The following is a 17,364-nucleotide window of genomic DNA, read 5'->3' as shown; positions in this document are numbered from 1 at the left end:
AGATTTTCTGTTGATTGGTGAGAATGGTCACTGCATTTATGACCACAAGGAGGGTAGCCCATAGCCTCGACCCGCTAAGCTGTACGCGAAGTAGGGATACGTAGTCCAGGTAACCTCGACCCTATCCGCCGCTGCGGAGGGTCGAGGAGGCTTCGTTGATTTACCCGAGACGAGCCGTGCACTGTCAATACCGAGCGCGCTGGTATTCCTTGGCTCGAGGTTGCCCATCTTTGTGAGAAACACGTGACCGTCGAGGAGACTGGTGAAAGTGTCTAACGCAGTGGCGAATGCGATCGTCCTGCCATCTGAATTCAGCGAATGTAACTAACCATGAAACGAACAAAATGCTTTTGATTTCAACATTTAGTTTCTACAAAGGTGAAACTGCATTATTGTCACCTCTGTATGCATTAATTACACTATACTGCAGGAGTACAGAGGCTATAATAATTGCACCACTTTACCTTACATGACCGTCTGAGTCCACAGCATTAATGATAATGAATTACACTCCGAGAGCAGTGGTGATGTTCAAACGCAAGTCTTTCCTCAAGTCCGATTCTATAAACTTCAATCACTGCGTAGGAGTGTAGTCTTAAGAGCACTTACGAATTTGAAGATTACTACATGGTGTAAAAGCTTTCCTGATATTTTTTTAAAGTCCACACGTTGAACGGCCCCTGATCGATTGCACACTACTTCTCCTTGGCAGTGACATTTCGATCCCTACATGCGTCCCTTTCATTTGGCAAGGAACCAGACTTCGTTGTGCCTGTTCGTTGGTCGGTAGGGGCTGTCGTACCCAGCGGTATAGAAATGGGAGTCGTCGAATAGACTGGCGTTGCCGATGGCCTGGGCGAGATCCGCGGCGTTTTGGATCCAGTCTGTCTCACTGGCGAAACCCCCAAACGATCTAAATGGGACGAAGGGATGAGAAAGCTTAGATAACAGTGGAATTTGGTGTGTAGGTGTCAGTCCTTCGAATAAGACTTAAAACCGAGGTTCCTTGTATCTGGTTTCTATGCCAGGGCAGGTTAAAGACATCTGGCCTAGGTCGGAGTCATTTGGCCAATAAACCCAATTGGCGCCTAACCGTAGTGGCACGGAAAAACGCTCATCCTGCCTTCGAGGAGGAATACTCTCTGGAGAAAATCACCTCCAAGTGCAGAGCGAACGCTGAAGAAGAGGAAGAAAGAGTGTGGGTACGTGTACTGTAATGTAAACTCGTTCAAGAGCCACCGTTATGACAGCGTCACTGCTAATGTGAGTGTTGCTCACCTGACATATACTGTCATCTCCGGCATGGAATTGAGGTAGACGTCCTTGTCCGTTGGCGCAGGCGCACTGGGTTGGTGTGAGAAGGGAACCATGAAACTCCGGGTGAAGTTGCTCTCGCATGTTGGACCGGGACCTGGCTTGATCTTAGTGAGGACTGGACACGTCATGGCGAGTTTCTCCTCTGAAAATATTGGAAAATACGCTCACATGGGTATTATCATCTGAAGTCAAGCGTCTACCGTAGTCCGTTGAAAGATATTTTATGCTATTTGTACGCTATTTGTACGGACTTGATGAATTCCTGTGGTTGGTGATGCCGTGATTGTTTTGTGACTGGACGGTGGTTACTGCTGGGCCGGACATACAAAGCTGGAATCTGGAAGGTATGTTGTTCGTAAGAATGTGTTTGCCTTTCGTCTAAAAATGAGCAAATAATTATAAAGGACCAAACTTACTGTTTTCATTTTCTCCTGTGATGTATTTAAATAGCCTCCTGAATCCAGTCCTGAATGCATCCTGAAGATCCATTTCGTACATGTCAGTGCTTGTCCAGTACGATACCTCATATTTACGTATCTCGAACTCCTGGGAAGGAAAATCAAGGTTTTATAAGGGAAAATTGATATTATGTTGGTTTGATGTGGACAAAAATGGCTTCCAATGGGATCGTGACCATCTGAAATACACAAGCCATGTCCAAAACTGCCTCGCAACAAGCCAAGTTAAAAAATCCAACACCCAAGGTGTCCCTTTAAAGGATCATTGGTGTTGTTAAGGGCATTTATTACCAAGCTGTCGGCTGCCCAGTCATCATCCATTCTGCAGTAGCAGTTCGCATCATTAAATAACACATGAAATGATGGCGACACAAGAAGGTTGACAGGATGAGGCACATCTTGGCGACGTGGTTCAGTGATATCGCGGCGGGTGCGCATGCAGTTACGACACGAGTCTGGGAGGCGGACGGACTAGTCGGTGGTGGAACGATTCATATACCTCATAGTAGTAGGGGTGCCAGACCTCAGAAATGTGCATAAAACAGGAGCAACTGGGTCACGTCATGACATACTTTTGTTTCTAATATTTTTTTGTAGAGTGGATCATTCTGCATCAGATTCCAGAGGCCTGCTCGGGCAAATCATCCGCGAAACTAATTTTTCAGCCTACTTTTGTATTTTCGGAGCAGTGGAAAATCGCCCCCAAATTTAGGGGTAGGGCAAATAATATTGCATTTTTCAAAGGGTTCCACATAAATGTTTCCATCATATTTGGTATCTGTGGAAAGCTTATAAGGTGTGCTACATTTTGAGATCAATTGTTTTCTAATTGGGTCAATTTGGGGTCAGCTAGAGGTCAAAAGGTCATGGGCGGAAGGGGTAAGTCAAAATCCACGGCTCTCTAACTTCTATGCCATGCTGTGCCCAAGTGAGTTAGACTATTGGAGGCCAACTAATGCAGAATTCTAGAGCACTCCAGTGGGTAGTTTTTTTAAACCTAACTAAGCAACAGGGGTAGAGGACCTTAATATTAACCCCTTCAGTTGTGGGGCAAAATTTTGAAAATTGCTAAAAAATGAGCAATTTTTCACTATTTAAACTTGGTATCTATTTATTGTTTGCATTCATGTTTTATTTTTTAAAATGAATTGTGGCAACTTTATCTCCATCATTTCTTGCTTTTCTCTCGATTCTAGTGATATTACTTGCAAGTTTTTATCCCCTTATAAGGCCCGATATGTATGCTTGGAATATGACTTCTCCTGAATCCTTCCGGGCTACCATACATGAAAAAAACAAAGAACTCTCCTTTAAGTGGAGTGTAATTTACTCCCTACTTCAAAGACAATACAGGCAATCAGTCAAGTAGTTGTGATTTGTCCAGTCCTAGTACAGGGCCTAGACCAGATGCATGAGATGGATGACATTCGTGGCTGAATATCCAGATTAAAAGGTGAGAATTGATTGCTACTTCTTGTAAACTAAGTGACTGCTATATCCCCCATGCATCATTATGGCCTCAGGTCATGATGCTACTCTATGCTACTATGCTACTCTACAGGTTACATCCATACATAGCTAGGCCTGTACGGATGTGTCTCCATCTGTTTCACAGAAATCGTATCTCAATAATGTGAAAGAGGCAAGAATGTGGTCGACTTTTGGTAAGTTTCGTTTTGTTTCCTAGGCTAGGACATAGGCCCTGCCGCTGGTACATATACATAAACTCAAAGTACGGAAGCCCAAATGGGCGGTCACCAGGAGTCGAAGGGGATAATAAGGCTACTTGTAACTTAGAAGCAGTGAAAATTACACATCGTACTCACTTTGCTCTCTCTTTTTATCAGGTGTAGTGTATGAAAGCAGACCCCAGCAGACCAGATGTCAGCGCTGACTAAACTACCCGTTGAGAAGAAGAGAAAGGGGACTCCAGCATCTCCATCAACAGACTATTCGAAATGCATAATATGTCAGAAGAAGGGAAAATCCGAGTCCCTGCAACATCTTACAGAGAGAGGTTATGATGCATTGTCGCACGCGGTTAACAATCGCAATGACAATATCGCTTGTCGTTTGTTTACCGATGTCAACTGCAAGGAGGAGTTCCTCAAAAAGACACCAAAATGCCACAGTGTCTGCCGGAATAAATATACAAATAAAAAGACTGTCGAACAAAAGATGCGTACCAAGGATGACCAACAGCAAGAATCAAAATCATCAACAAGGGTGTTGGCTACGAGTACGAGATCTTGCTCCCGCAGTTTTGATTTCAAAAAGGTGTGTTTCGTGTGTGAAAAGGTCAGGGGGAAAAAGGATGATCGAATACTGATCCTCATTGCTACAGAAAACAGACAGAGAATGATTTACTGCAAAGCAAAAGAACTTGATGACGAACAAATGCTGAACAAGATCCAGGGTCATGGAGATGATTGTGGTGATTTGATTGCTGACAACTTTCGTTACCATAAAGGTTGCTTGAGCTCCTACATGCTGAAACGTAGACCAGTCTCCTCACAGAAAAACTGTCATAGTTCAGAATCAACAAATGAAGAAACTAGTGCTTTTGAAATGCTTTTGACTGATATTGAACCGAAGCTCTTGAGTGACTGTAGGCCTAGTGTTTACTTCTTGTGTCAGTTGCGTGATAAAGTAAGGAACATTCTCGCGGAGCATCCCACTGGTTTTGTGATGAGAAAGGGGAACAAGGCTGACTATTCCACGATGCTAAAGACAGCAATGGCTGATGAATGGAAGGAACGAAGTGAACCAGAGCCAGGAGCTTCGATGAAGACAGTTTTTTTTGTTGATCTTATGGCATTCATCCAACGGTACCAGGACTGCGGCAGCACAACCTTTCTTGAGCTGTCAAACAAGTACCTTCATAAAATTATGATGATCAAACCGAAAGACTGTGAAGTAGTGCATAGAGTAGGTGATAGGTATGACATGGACGCGACGAAGAGTTTGAAAATGGAAGAGAGGTTACGCAGGCAGAAAAAGGCTCAAAGTTCCAAAATATACATTCCGCATGATAATCTGAAGCTTCCAAACTGGAAGATATTCGTGTCAAACCAGCAGAACAAACAGAATCTTGAAGAATATCTCTGCAAGGCATGGTCGGACAATTGGCAGCAAATTCCCAGCGGCTGTACTCTTATTCTTGGAGGCCTGTCTCAGGGAGCAGCTATGAAAGTGTCCAATGCAGGTGCCACAGAACTTGAGGACTTGGTATGTGATGAACACGAGGAGGCAGACACAAGGTTATTCGCACATATTGCCTACTCGGCTCAGAATGAAGGGTGCAAGAGAGCAATCATCTCAGCAACTGACACTGATGTGCTGTTGTTAGCCATTTACCATGTTTCCAGAATTGATGGTCTCACCGAACTATGGTTTAGAAAGCAAGATGATACTTACATACCATGTGGGTGTATACAAAACCAAGACCTAAGACATAAGACCTAAGACCTAAGATCCCCCGGAGTACAAAACTAAGACCCAGGTACAAAACTAAGATCCCCCGAGGTACAAAACTAAGACCCGGGGAGGCCAATTCCAAACTAAAATTTTGAAGAAAAATATCAGAGTCTTAGTTTTGTACATCAGGGGATCTTAGTTTTGTACGTACAAAACTAAGATCCCCCGAGGTACAAAACTAAGACCCAATGCCAAACTAAAATTTTGAAGAAAAATATCAGAGTCTTAGTTTTGTACATCAGGGGATCTTAGTTTTGTACGTACAAAACTAAGATCCCCCGAGGTACAAAACTAAGACCCAATTCCAAACTGAAATTTTGAAGAAAAATATCAGAGTCTTAGTTTTGTACATCAGGGGATCTTAGTTTTGTACGTACAAAACTAAGATCCCCCGAGGTACAAAACTAAGACCCAATTCCAAACTGAAATTTTGAAGAAAAATATCAGAGTCTTAGTTTTGTACATCAGGGGATCTTAGTTTCCAAATTCTGCCCCTCTTTCGAATTCATTTTGATGTAGTAATGTCACCTTTGAGATGCATGCAGTTGCTCCATCTGAATAATACCTCCATATGCACTATGCAGGCACGACCGGTCATCACTCTAGCATATACTCTAGCATATACGGCCTCCATCCAGCTCCACAAAAAGTGGCGAAACCGGTGCAATATGCCAGTAGCACGTGGATCATGCCGAGCGGCGCTGTCAGGTGTTTCCACTATGGGTTACATAATCGGCTACAAAGAGGCCAGTGTTCTAGTAAATGAAGTTAGCAATGATAGCGAAGAATGTTAGTGTATGTTACGAAGTCAATAGCGATAGTAGTGAGTTGGAGAGAGGAGAAACTTCCATCGGGATATTTGGTAGAGGCAGACCTTCAAGAGTCCCAAGAAGAAACTTTGCAAAGTCTTCATCAAACTGATAATCATATTCCTTCCTTCTCTGCCTATATTGCAATAACGTTGTTTGACTCGGTTAGTATGTAATTGATGGATAAGAAAACGTTCATATTTTACTCGTTCCAACTCTTCCGATGGCGGCGCTCCTCCGAATGACTCAAAGGAGTATTGCACCGGTTTCGCCACTTTTTGTGGAGCTGGATGGAGGCCGTATATGCTAGAGTATATGCTAGAGTGATGACCGGTCGTGCCTGCATAGTGCATATGGAGGTATTATTCAGATGGAGCAACTGCATGCATCTCAAAGGTGATATTACTACATCAAAATGAATTCGAAAGAGGGGCAGAATTTGGAAACTAAGATCCCCTGATGTACAAAACTAAGACTCTGATATTTTTCTTCAAAATTTCAGTTTGGAATTGGGTCTTAGTTTTGTACCTCGGGGGATCTTAGTTTTGTACGTACAAAACTAAGATCCCCTGATGTACAAAACTAAGACTCTGATATTTTTCTTCAAAATTTCAGTTTGGAATTGGGTCTTAGTTTTGTACCTCGGGGGATCTTAGTTTTGTACGTACAAAACTAAGATCCCCTGATGTACAAAACTAAGACTCTGATATTTTTCTTCAAAATTTTAGTTTGGCATTGGGTCTTAGTTTTGTACCTCGGGGGATCTTAGTTTTGTACGTACAAAACTAAGATCCCCTGATGTACAAAACTAAGACTCTGATATTTTTCTTCAAAATTTTAGTTTGGAATTGGCCTCCCCGGGTCTTAGTTTTGTACCTCGGGATCTTAGTTTTGTACCTGGGTCTTAGTTTTGTACTTCGGGGGATCTTAGGTCTTAGGTCTTATGTCTTAGGTCTTGGTTTTGTATACACCCATACCATGTCACTGGATTTCAGTGTTTCTCGCAACTAACTACACAGATCGTACCACTTCGACTATGCTCACCACGTATGCAATGACTGGTTGTGACAGTGTAAGCTACATCTTTAGATGTGGAAAGAAACGCGCCTTGAAAGTTACTCTAGAATGCAACGAGAGTTTGAAACCACTTGCCCAATTTGGGATGCCTGAATCTGGGATTGAAATCAGTGATGATGTACAAGAGGCCTCGCGGAAGTTTATCTGTGCCCTGTATGGAAAGAAGAACTTCTCTGGGTCAATTGATGAACTGCGCTGCCACCTCTTTCAAACGAAGAAGTCAGACATAAGGTCATTGCCACCAACGAGTGACGCATTCAACTTGCATCTGAGGAGGGCTTTATACCAGGCTTTGGTTTGGAAAAGGGCTTCCTTTGCATCACCAATGCTTCCCACTGCGACTGACTTTGGGAGAACACTTCACGGTGGCGCTCTCATGGCCTGCTTGATGACAAAAGCTCCGAAGCCGTCTCTACAGAGCACGAAATGCAATTGTCAGAAGGGAAGATGCAGGTCTAACTGTCCTTGTAGAAAAGCACAACCAAGAGTCGCTTGCACTCTTGCATGCAGGTGCTGTGGAGACCCTCGCAACTGTGACAATAGGCCTACAAGTGAAATTGACCAGGAGTATCTTGACTCTTAGAACAAGGCTAACTGTTCTTATCTGCCATTGCTGTAAACTTTGGTTCCACTATGATGATAGAAGTTCATGTCCTGCTGGTATATAATACTCTGCTATACATATACATGTATAAATACATAACCATTTGTTGCTTTCATATGAAACAAATATACTATATCATGCACTATCAAGTTTTTATTGATCGTGAGATGATCTTTCTGTCGTCAATTTTGACTTAGGCAAGTCTTTGAACCTGAAGAGGGCATAAGGGGTTAAATTTGCAAAAACTGTGACAAGAATTACTAATAAAGTGAAAAATGATAGAATTAAAGTTGCCAGTGTTCATTATTGTGAATAGAAAATGAATGTGATCAATAACTGCACCATTAAGTTTAATTAGTGAAAGGTGCTCATTTTTTAGCAATTTTCAAAATTTTGCCCCAAAACTGAAGGGGGTTAAAATATAAGTCCTTTACCCCTGTTGCTTAGTTAGGTATCAAAAAACTACCCACTGGAGTGCTCTAGAATTCTGCATTAGTTGGCCTCCAATAGTCTAACTCACTTGGGCACAGCATGGCATAGAGTTTAGAGAGCCGTGGATTTTGACTTACCCCTTCCGCCCATGACCTTTTGACCTCTAGCTGACCCCAAATTGACCCAATTAGAAAACAATTGATCTCAAAATGTAGCACACCTTATAAGCTTTCCACAGATACCAAATATGATGGAAACATTTATGTGGAACCCTTTGAAAAATGCAATAACATTTGCCCTACCCCTAAATTTGGGGGCGATTTTCCACTGCTCCGAAAATACAAAAGTAGGCTGAAAAATTAGTTTCGCGGAGGATTTGCCCGAGCAGGCCTCTGGAATCTGATGCAGAATGATCCACTCTACAAAAAAATATTAGAAACAAAAGTATGTCATGACGTGACCCAGTTTTTGTGGACTGGGTGGCCTTGGCACCCCTACTATAGCAGGTATATTGGGGACAAGCGCTTATAGGCACATTGTGCAGAAGGCATCCTCGAAACTGGGACGGGATGACTGTCTTGGTGCCTTGGTAAGCCCGTTCCCTGTCTCTACAGGCCTTGGTCGCGAACCGGACACGACTCCCTGGTGAGAAATATTCAAAGCCAAGCAAACACGGCAAAGAAAGCATACCTTTTCGGTCTTGATGATTGTGAACCTTGGACAGTCCACGCCGCGACAGAACGCGGGGGGCTGATATCCTGAGCTGTCGGTCGTTCCTTCCTCCGCTCCTGCCATGGCCACTACTACCAAAATAGTAAAACCACCGATTCGCATTATCAGCATTTAGCTGTGGGACATTTATTCAACTTGCAATAGTTAAATTTAGACAATCCTTCTTAACCAAATGATGCATAATCTATTGTATGCTTGCCTTTTAACCGTCATTCCATCTGTACTTTTATAAGAATTCACGTGTTAAAACACACATCCCGTGGTTTCGTCATGTAATTTGTTGACATATTTCATGGGTCAGTTATGGAAGAGATCATGAGATGTACTTTAATTGGAAGTTGACCTAGCGGAAAACTGGGCTTCATCCTCCTCGCGCCGGACCGGAATTTAATTAATTGACATGACATAATATAAGTTTTGCAACAGACTAGGACACTGTGTTTGCATTTTCTGGCCAAAAATATGTCGGTGCCAGCGTGCCAGTGCCAACGTGCAAGTGCCAGCGTGCCAATGCCAGCGTGCCAGTGCCAGGTATCTTGAACCAAACCTCTTGAACGTCAGTGGAACGTGTGCGAGTGGAGGACCATACGACAGGCTCTGGTATTAGAGGATGTCTTAACCAGGGATCGGCCAATAATCCACAAGGCTACAAGTGACGTGATTTCATGACGTCATCGCAATACCCCACCATAATGCCGAATGTCACACCCTCTGCAGCTCGGACATAGAACATGGGGTCTACCATAGACTGATAATCAATGTATGGGAGTACATTTCTACCTAATATAAAAGGCACTACCGTCTAATAACCGGAGAAGCGTAAATCTGATTAGTTCACATTTTTATTTTTAAAAACTTGATGCTTTCCTACATTATGAACAGATATATGTACAAACAATTGAGGCTTGGTACCAAACCGTTTTAGTCACTGCCGATTAGAATGTGCATCTCCCTCTCCACGTCTTTCGGTTTGCAGTTCAGGGCACTCCGCCTATAGAGACGCCTAGCACATCTACGTTTAACGCTTACGTAACAAATTGCGCCATATTTGATTGCGACCTCACATTTTTTCCGATAGCTTATGGTGTATACAATATTTATCGAGTGCATGATGCACACTATGGCAATGATTTTGTCTTTTAATGTCTTTTATTTTCCGACGAACCAGACCTCGTTGTGTCTTTTGAAAGGTTGATAGGGGCTGTCGTACCCGGCCGTAAAGTAGTGGGTGTTGTCGAATACGCTGGTATCCCCGATGGCCGTGGCGAGGGCTGCGGCCATTTCGATCCATTCGGCTTCTTTGGCGTATCCTCCGAAGCATCTAGATCAACAGAAAAACGAGACATTGAAGTGAAAATTTGCTTGAAAAGGTTAGCCTTGTAGTAACAAACAAACCGGACAGATGTCGCTGCGGCACGGCAATTATTTTTCAACAATTTGTCCTGTTTAGAAGCTAGAGGCCTTCAAAGTTTGTCTTTACCACTAAATGTGAACAAAAACTGTTCAGTTGAACAGTTAACTATTCGAGATTCCGATCACCCTATACCAACAAGACGGGTCATTTTCAATGGTTGTGACTACATGAGTAAGAAGTGGGCGTGCTTTGAATGCATCACCGGCAAGTTTGGTGATTTCCGACCTGTATCCAGCATTTATTGCAAATGACGTCGTAAATTAGTGACAAAACGTCCCCCTCCAAAACCGGAGGTGTTTGTAAATAAACGCTCACTTGACGTAGACTGTCATCTCCGGCATGGAACTGAGGTAGACGTCCTTGTCTGATGGCGCAGGCGCCTTGGGTTGATGCGAGAAGGGAACCATGAAGCTCTCCGTGAAGTTGCTCTCGCAGGCGGGACCTTGGCCGGGGGTGACCTTAGTCAGGACTGGGCACGTCATGGCAATCTTTTCCTCTGGAAGAGTTAGGTAAAGTGGTTTGTAAGTACATGTATTCAAAGAGTTGTATAAAATACTAGAAAACACAGACAAGTTAGATCGGCACCTATATTCTTTGATCCATGGGGGCAGCTAGCGGGGCCAGGGTACCAGGGAGGCAGATGACCTCCAAGAAATCACCAAAGAATGTGTTTTTGATCCTAATTCTGGCTATTCCCCCCCCCCCCCCTCGTGATGACTCTACTTACTGTTGGCGTTATTTCCGCTGATGTATCTGAAGAGTCTCCCGAAGCCAATTCTGGTCGCATCATCAATGCTCATCTCGTACATGTCCGTGCTCGTCCAGTAAGAAGCCTCGTACTTTCTGACTTCGTATTCCTGAAAAATGAATTTCAGGGCTATTGATCATAAGTCTGTGTGACAGAGGTACCATTGGTATTGTAAGTAATCTAAACGGCCACTTGAAGGGACAACTTTGTCGGTTTTTCATACAAAAATTGTCTCCAGCAGGACCGCGACATCTCCAAACAGGACTCCGGTAGAATAATCACTGAACTGCAATAAACAATACACTTGAACGGGGTGTAACCATAGACCTACCTAAAATTCACAACCATGTGTCCGAAACAGTCTCGCAACACTGGCGAAAATCGTTACCAGAGATCAGCGTCAGCGTGACCATGCAAGTGTCGACGCCTGGTGGCAAGCAGGGTCATTATCCTCCCGGCCAGGTAAATTTCACGCCTAACATTCGGTGGTTAATATTCCATAATTTCTAAGGAAATAACCATTTTATAGCGCTTTTTGAAAGATCTATTTGATGAAGTGTGGCAGTCGCATAGAGCTTATTAAAATGTCAATTTGTGTAAAATACATGGCTGAGATGGATCAAAGTGGAATTAATTCTAAATCTGTGGTTAATTCTAAATCTACAGAGTCAGGCCATCACAGAAATATGCTTTTTGATAATATATTTAAGAACATGTGGTCTCACTGGTCAGTTTAGAACTAGTATTTTGATAGGGCCATATCAATGCACGAGTGTCAATTTGACGGATAGCCTATGCTGTACAGAAGTCGTTATTCTCACGCATTTGGTAGGCCTATTGGAATGTTGTAAAATGTTATCATGATATTGGTAAAGGGTTCTTCTTAACTCATATAAAATATGGTGAGGATTGATTGGCCCTATGGGTGCTTTTTAACCAAAAACCTATGACCAGCAATGTGCACGTAATGTACACAGGGACTAATACAGGGCTCTGGCTTGAAAACTGAGAGAAAAGTCCTCTCGTCTCGTAGAAATGAGCCTCGAGTTTAGTGACACAACTAACAGTTAGATGACAGCACTAACTGATTGTGAAATCATGACAAAACTGAAAGATCTAGATGTGCTGAATCATCACAATCGTGTCTAGGTCAAACCACAGGAAAGAAATCACACAAAAATGAAACAGATATAACGAACCTGTGATACTACTCTACAGTGTAGGTCCGGAGGTGCTGGGTTATCTTAACTAAGATCGGCCTTCGGGCAGTCCCCCCACACCATCACTTGACTTACATTTTTGAATTGAACAGAATAAATTCCACTTAGAGATTAACATTGGTCATTTTTTATTTAAAAGAAAAAATCAATCATGTTCTTACTTAAAGTTCAAACAATACATTTTCAAGATGCATTTTACACCTTACTGAAGTGTGAGAAACTTTCTGGACACAGTGCAGTAGGAATTATGGGAAAAACTGTTGTGCTCATTGTGTACCGGGGCCATACTGTAAATATCTTCTTTTAGGAGGCAATAAAAAATATCAATTATTATTATTATTATTTATTATTTATTATTTATTAAGATATATATTGTCAAGTATTATTTGAGCCATGTCTCAGTGGCAGAATTCGATTATCTTGGAAATCACAAAAAACGTGTTTTTTTATGTATCATTTTAAAATCGGAATTAAAGCAATTAAATTGCAATATTACTTACCACAAACCACACTGGTGATTAAGATTAAACTTTGAGAAATCGATCAAAGAAACTTGTTTGTCCATGATGAATTTTCATGGCGGGTTCCTCAAAAATATAAGCCTGGCGGTGATTCCGCCAGGCTGGGATCACGTAGGGGTGTTGCTTTGGTTGTAGGTGCGGAAGGAGGGGTATGTAGGCATGTTTACGCAAGTTGTAACGCTACGCACTCATCGCATTTGTTACGAATTACGAATTACGAACTTGCGGTGACTGGGATCACGTAGGGGTGTGGCTTTGGCTGTGGGTGTGGAAGGAGGGGTCTGTTAGGCATGTTTACGCATGTTGTAACACTACGCACTCATCGCATTTGTTACGAATTACGAATTACGAACTTGCGGTGACTAGGATCACGTAGGGGTGTGGCTTTGGTTGTGGGTGTGGAAGGAGGGGTCTGTTAGGCATGTTGATACCATTTAGCAATTAATCTGCTGTTATGATAGGGTAGGTGAAGGTACAAATATGATGAAAAGTGCGAGTTGTGAAATGTTAAAGTACAATTTATTATTTTCTCTTGTTACATGTGAACTGATGGCAATGAATAAGGATGTGCGGTACCTGGCAGTTTTGTGGAGAAGATTTACTGTATACTAGTACAATGTAGTACGTCTGGCAGGTAATTGTTTACAATGTACGTTGTTTAACATTGTGATAGTTACACATGGAATTCAGAGAAGAGTACGAGTATACTAGTTGTAATATATTTACAGGAGGACTAGCGATTGTCAGTGGGTGCCTGGACGATTTGTGCAAATTAATCAGCAGTTTATAATACAGGAGTATGTAGAATCTCAGTCAAAAGTAGTTGCATAAAGTCGCCAATATGGGTCTCTCACATCTCACAGTATGTCGAAATGGATAATGTTCAATAGCATCGACAGAATTGGTCTCCTAACCGGGAAACTGATAAAGGCTAAAAATAGAATGGGTCAGAAATGACGGATTTCCCCCTTAGAATGGCCTTAGCATTCTTCAAAAAAAGCCCAGGAACTATACAATCATTTGTTACAATTATTTAGCTGAATTCGTTACCAAAATATACGTATAATTCGCATATAATTCTATCTGACACGCATTTGACGTTCATCATACCGTCCTGGAATTTGGGGATTCCCCGACAAGCCAAAAATAGATTTGCTAGAAGAACAACGGATTTCCCCTCTTAAAAACCACATTTACATACATCAGATACACCCCACAAACTATACAGTAACGCATAAACATAAGATATAACCATTCATGAATTAAATCAATCATGTGATTCTATTTAAAATGACTTATCGTTGACGAAAGGAACTAGGTCACAGATAACACACCTGAGTAGTGACTAAACTAACAGTTAGATGGCAGCACTACCTGATCAAGATGTGCTGAATAGTCACAATCGTGTCTAGGTCAAACCGCAGGAAAAAGTCACACAAAAATGAAACACATATAAGGGACATGTGATACTACTCTTCAATGTAGGTCCGGAGGTGCTGGGTTATCTTAACTAAGATCGGCCTTCGGGCAGTCCCCCCACACCAACACTTGACTTACATTTTTGAATTCAACTGAATAAATTCCACTTAGAGATTAACATTGGTCATTTTTTATTTATAAGAAAAAATCAATCCTCATGTTTTTACTTAAAGTTCAAACAATACATTTTCAAGATGCATTTTTCAGCTTACTGAAGTGTGAGAAACTTTCTGGACATACTGCAATAAGATACAATCATATTGTCAAATATATTTGAGCCATATATCACTGGCAGAATTCGATTATCTTGGAAATCACAAAAAACGTGTTTTTATGTATCGTTTAATAATCGGAATTAAAGCAACTAAATTGCAATATTTCTTACAACAGACCACACTGGTGATTAAGATATGTTGCAACTTTCCACTTTATGAGGATACATATTGTCAAGTATTATTTGAGCCATGTCTCACTGGCAGAATTCGATTATCATGGAAATAACAAAAAACGTGTTTTTCTGTATCCTTCTAAAATCGGAATTAAAGCCATTAAATTGCAATATATTTTTTTACAACAGACCACACTGGTGATTAAGATATGTTGCAACTTTCCACTTGTCATAAAAAAAATGATTGCCCCGCATAAACTTTGAGAAATCGATGAAAGAAACGCGACTGTCCATGACAGATGCTCAAAAATATAACACACCTGAGTAGTGACACAACTAACAGTTAGATGGCAGCACTACCTGATCAAGATGTGCTGAATCATCACAATCGTGTCTAGGTCAAACCACAGGAGAGAAATCACACAAAAATGAAACACATATAACGGACCTGTGATACTACTCTACAGTGCAGTGATAAACTTATAGCAGGTCCGGAGCCTGCCAGGGATGTGTTTGTGTACCGATTGAGAAAAGGCACAGTTGAGTCTGATCTCGAGGAATATGTCAAAGAACAGGACATAAATGTGCGTGCTGTTAAACGTTTATCACACCCAGATTCAGCATACTGTTCATTTAGGATAACTGTCGGGAAAACAGACTACCCGAAACTCATGAGTGAGGACATGTGGCCGGAGGGCGTCACGGTCCGCAAGTATGTCGTTCCGTCTAAAAGTCGCGAACAAAACAGACAGCAAGGTGTTGATGATAAGTAGGTCCCTAATTCTTTTACTGACAATAACTCTGGCTACACTTGTGAACACTTTGAAATGCACTACTTACAACAGTAATGGTACTGGGCCTGGTAGACATGAATATTTAAGAGACCTTAGTAAGGATGCGGATTTCCTCTTCATACAGGAACATTGGTTGTATAATGAGCAACTTAAGAAACTTGGTAGTGAAATTGGGAGTACCATTAATATTCATGGTGTCACTGGTATGGCAAGTGAATCTTTGTTGGTTGGCAGGCCTCACGGTGGCGCTGCAATCGCGTGGAACGCTCATAGTGATGCATGTGTTAAACCAATTCAATGGGAATCAAAGAGGGTATGCGCTGTGCAGGTTGATAGCCCTGGTTTACAAAATGAAATGTTGTTGATAAATGTGTACATGCCTACTGATGGGCAAGATATTGAAATTTTTAATGGTGTCCTGCAAGAGATCTCTGCAATTATAGAAATGTCAAATGTTAATGATGTTATTATTGGAGGGGATTGGAATACCGACTTCAGCAGGGCCGGGTCAGATAATACTAGGGCGTTGTTGAACTTTTTGGAGAGGGAGAGTCTGTTCTGTGGAAGAACGCATGCCGTATGTAATGTAGAATATACATTTGAGAGTAAGATCACAGGCGCAAGATCCCTTTTGGATCATTTTATAATCTCAGAAAATGTTTTTAATAGGATCGAGCAGTACACTGCTCTGCATAGGGCTGACAACCCCTCAGATCACTCCAGCCTTTCTATGATATTGAGTACTGATGTTCAGGTCTTTGGATATGAAAATAAGGACGTAAGAAATGAGTCTAGGCAAATACTAGACTGGGATAAAGCAGGACCTGAGGACATTATGAGATACAAAGAGGCTTTAGATGAAAACCTGAGAGTTATTGCTATCCCGGATGACCTGACACGCTGCGGCGATCCATTCTGTGTCATGCACAATGAGGTAATTGATCGGCTTCATGAGGAGATCATTGCGGCGTGCATTTCGGCTGGGGAGGAATCTATACCTCTAAAACATGTGAAAAGTGGGGTACGTGAGGACCAGGGCAGAGCCGGGTGGACCGATGAGGTGAAAGAGTATAGGCAACGAGCTATGTTCTGGCATAATCTCTGGAAGGAGAATGGTAGGCCGCGGCTGGGGGTGATCGCTGACATAAGGCGCCATACAAGGGCCTTGTATCATCTATCAGTTAAACGAAACAAGACAAATCATGATAGGGTTGCAGCTAATAAGTTAGCCGAGTCACTCGGAAATAATGATAAAAATGAGTTTTGGAAGAATGTGAAGAAGGTTAAGGGAACAAGAGCTATGCAACCAAATAGCATGGACGGAGTTAGTGGCATGGACGCTACATGTAATCTCTTTGGCGAAAAATTCAAAAGTTTGTATAACTCGGTGTCGTACAATGTAAATGAGATGAATGACTTGAAGAGGGATCTGGATTTAGGAATCGCCAGTGGTTGTCGGGATGGTAATTGTGATGCCAGTCATGGTATTTCATTCCAAGAGGTAGTTGGTGGGATCAGGCGATTAAAGCGCGGAAAGACGGATAGTAATCCTAAAATAATGTCAGATCTTTTTATCAATGGGAGTCAAAGGTTAAATGTGTATTTGTCACTTTTATTGAGTTCCATGATGAGTCATGGTTACTGTCCCCGTGGTTTCGTTCAAACCAGAGTTATTCCAATTCCGAAGAACAGCAGAAAGTCTTTAAATGTCTCAGATAATTATCGTGGTATCTCTTTAAGTAGCATCATCGGAAAAATTATGGACAACATTTTCTTAAAAAAGTATGAGAAGGTTTTACAGACCTCCGATGCTCAATTTGGTTTTAAGACTGGTGTTTCTACGGCGGCGTGCAGTTCAATTGTAAATGAGGTCATTAATTATTATAAAAGCTGT

General features: G+C 41.9%; 2 protein-coding genes and 1 long non-coding RNA gene across 3 annotated transcripts; 1 reads left to right on the top strand and 2 right to left on the bottom strand.

Annotated features, from left to right (window-relative positions):
- Positions 1 to 351: 351 nt before the first annotated feature.
- LOC135492679 (heme-binding protein 2-like) lies at positions 352 to 9,085 on the bottom strand. Its single transcript, XM_064779261.1, has 4 exons — positions 8,865 to 9,085; positions 1,734 to 1,863; positions 1,279 to 1,459; positions 352 to 913 (listed from the first exon to the last, which is right to left on the bottom strand). The coding sequence occupies exons 1-4, from the start codon at positions 9,015 to 9,017 to the stop codon at positions 742 to 744; spliced, it is 636 nt and encodes a 211-aa protein (XP_064635331.1). The 5' UTR covers positions 9,018 to 9,085; the 3' UTR covers positions 352 to 741.
- Positions 5,215 to 6,064, top strand: LOC135492558 (uncharacterized). The gene is made up of 2 exons (XR_010448090.1): positions 5,215 to 5,372; positions 5,536 to 6,064. It is a non-coding gene; the product is annotated as an uncharacterized LOC135492558 (long non-coding RNA).
- Positions 9,086 to 9,772: 687 nt separating the features above from the next.
- Positions 9,773 to 13,101, bottom strand: LOC135492999 (heme-binding protein 2-like). The gene is made up of 5 exons (XM_064779748.1): positions 13,032 to 13,101; positions 12,789 to 12,799; positions 11,048 to 11,177; positions 10,636 to 10,816; positions 9,773 to 10,227 (listed from the first exon to the last, which is right to left on the bottom strand). The coding sequence occupies exons 1-5, from the start codon at positions 13,099 to 13,101 to the stop codon at positions 10,056 to 10,058; spliced, it is 564 nt and encodes a 187-aa protein (XP_064635818.1). The 3' UTR covers positions 9,773 to 10,055.
- Between the last annotated feature and the right edge of the window lie 4,263 nt (positions 13,102 to 17,364).

Source organism: Lineus longissimus, chromosome 8 (genome assembly GCF_910592395.1).
Source record: "Lineus longissimus chromosome 8, tnLinLong1.2, whole genome shotgun sequence".
Classification (NCBI taxonomy): Eukaryota; Metazoa; Nemertea; class Pilidiophora; order Heteronemertea; family Lineidae; genus Lineus; species Lineus longissimus.
Note: the sequence above shows the minus strand (reverse complement) of the source record. Positions and strands in the feature narration are given on the sequence as shown.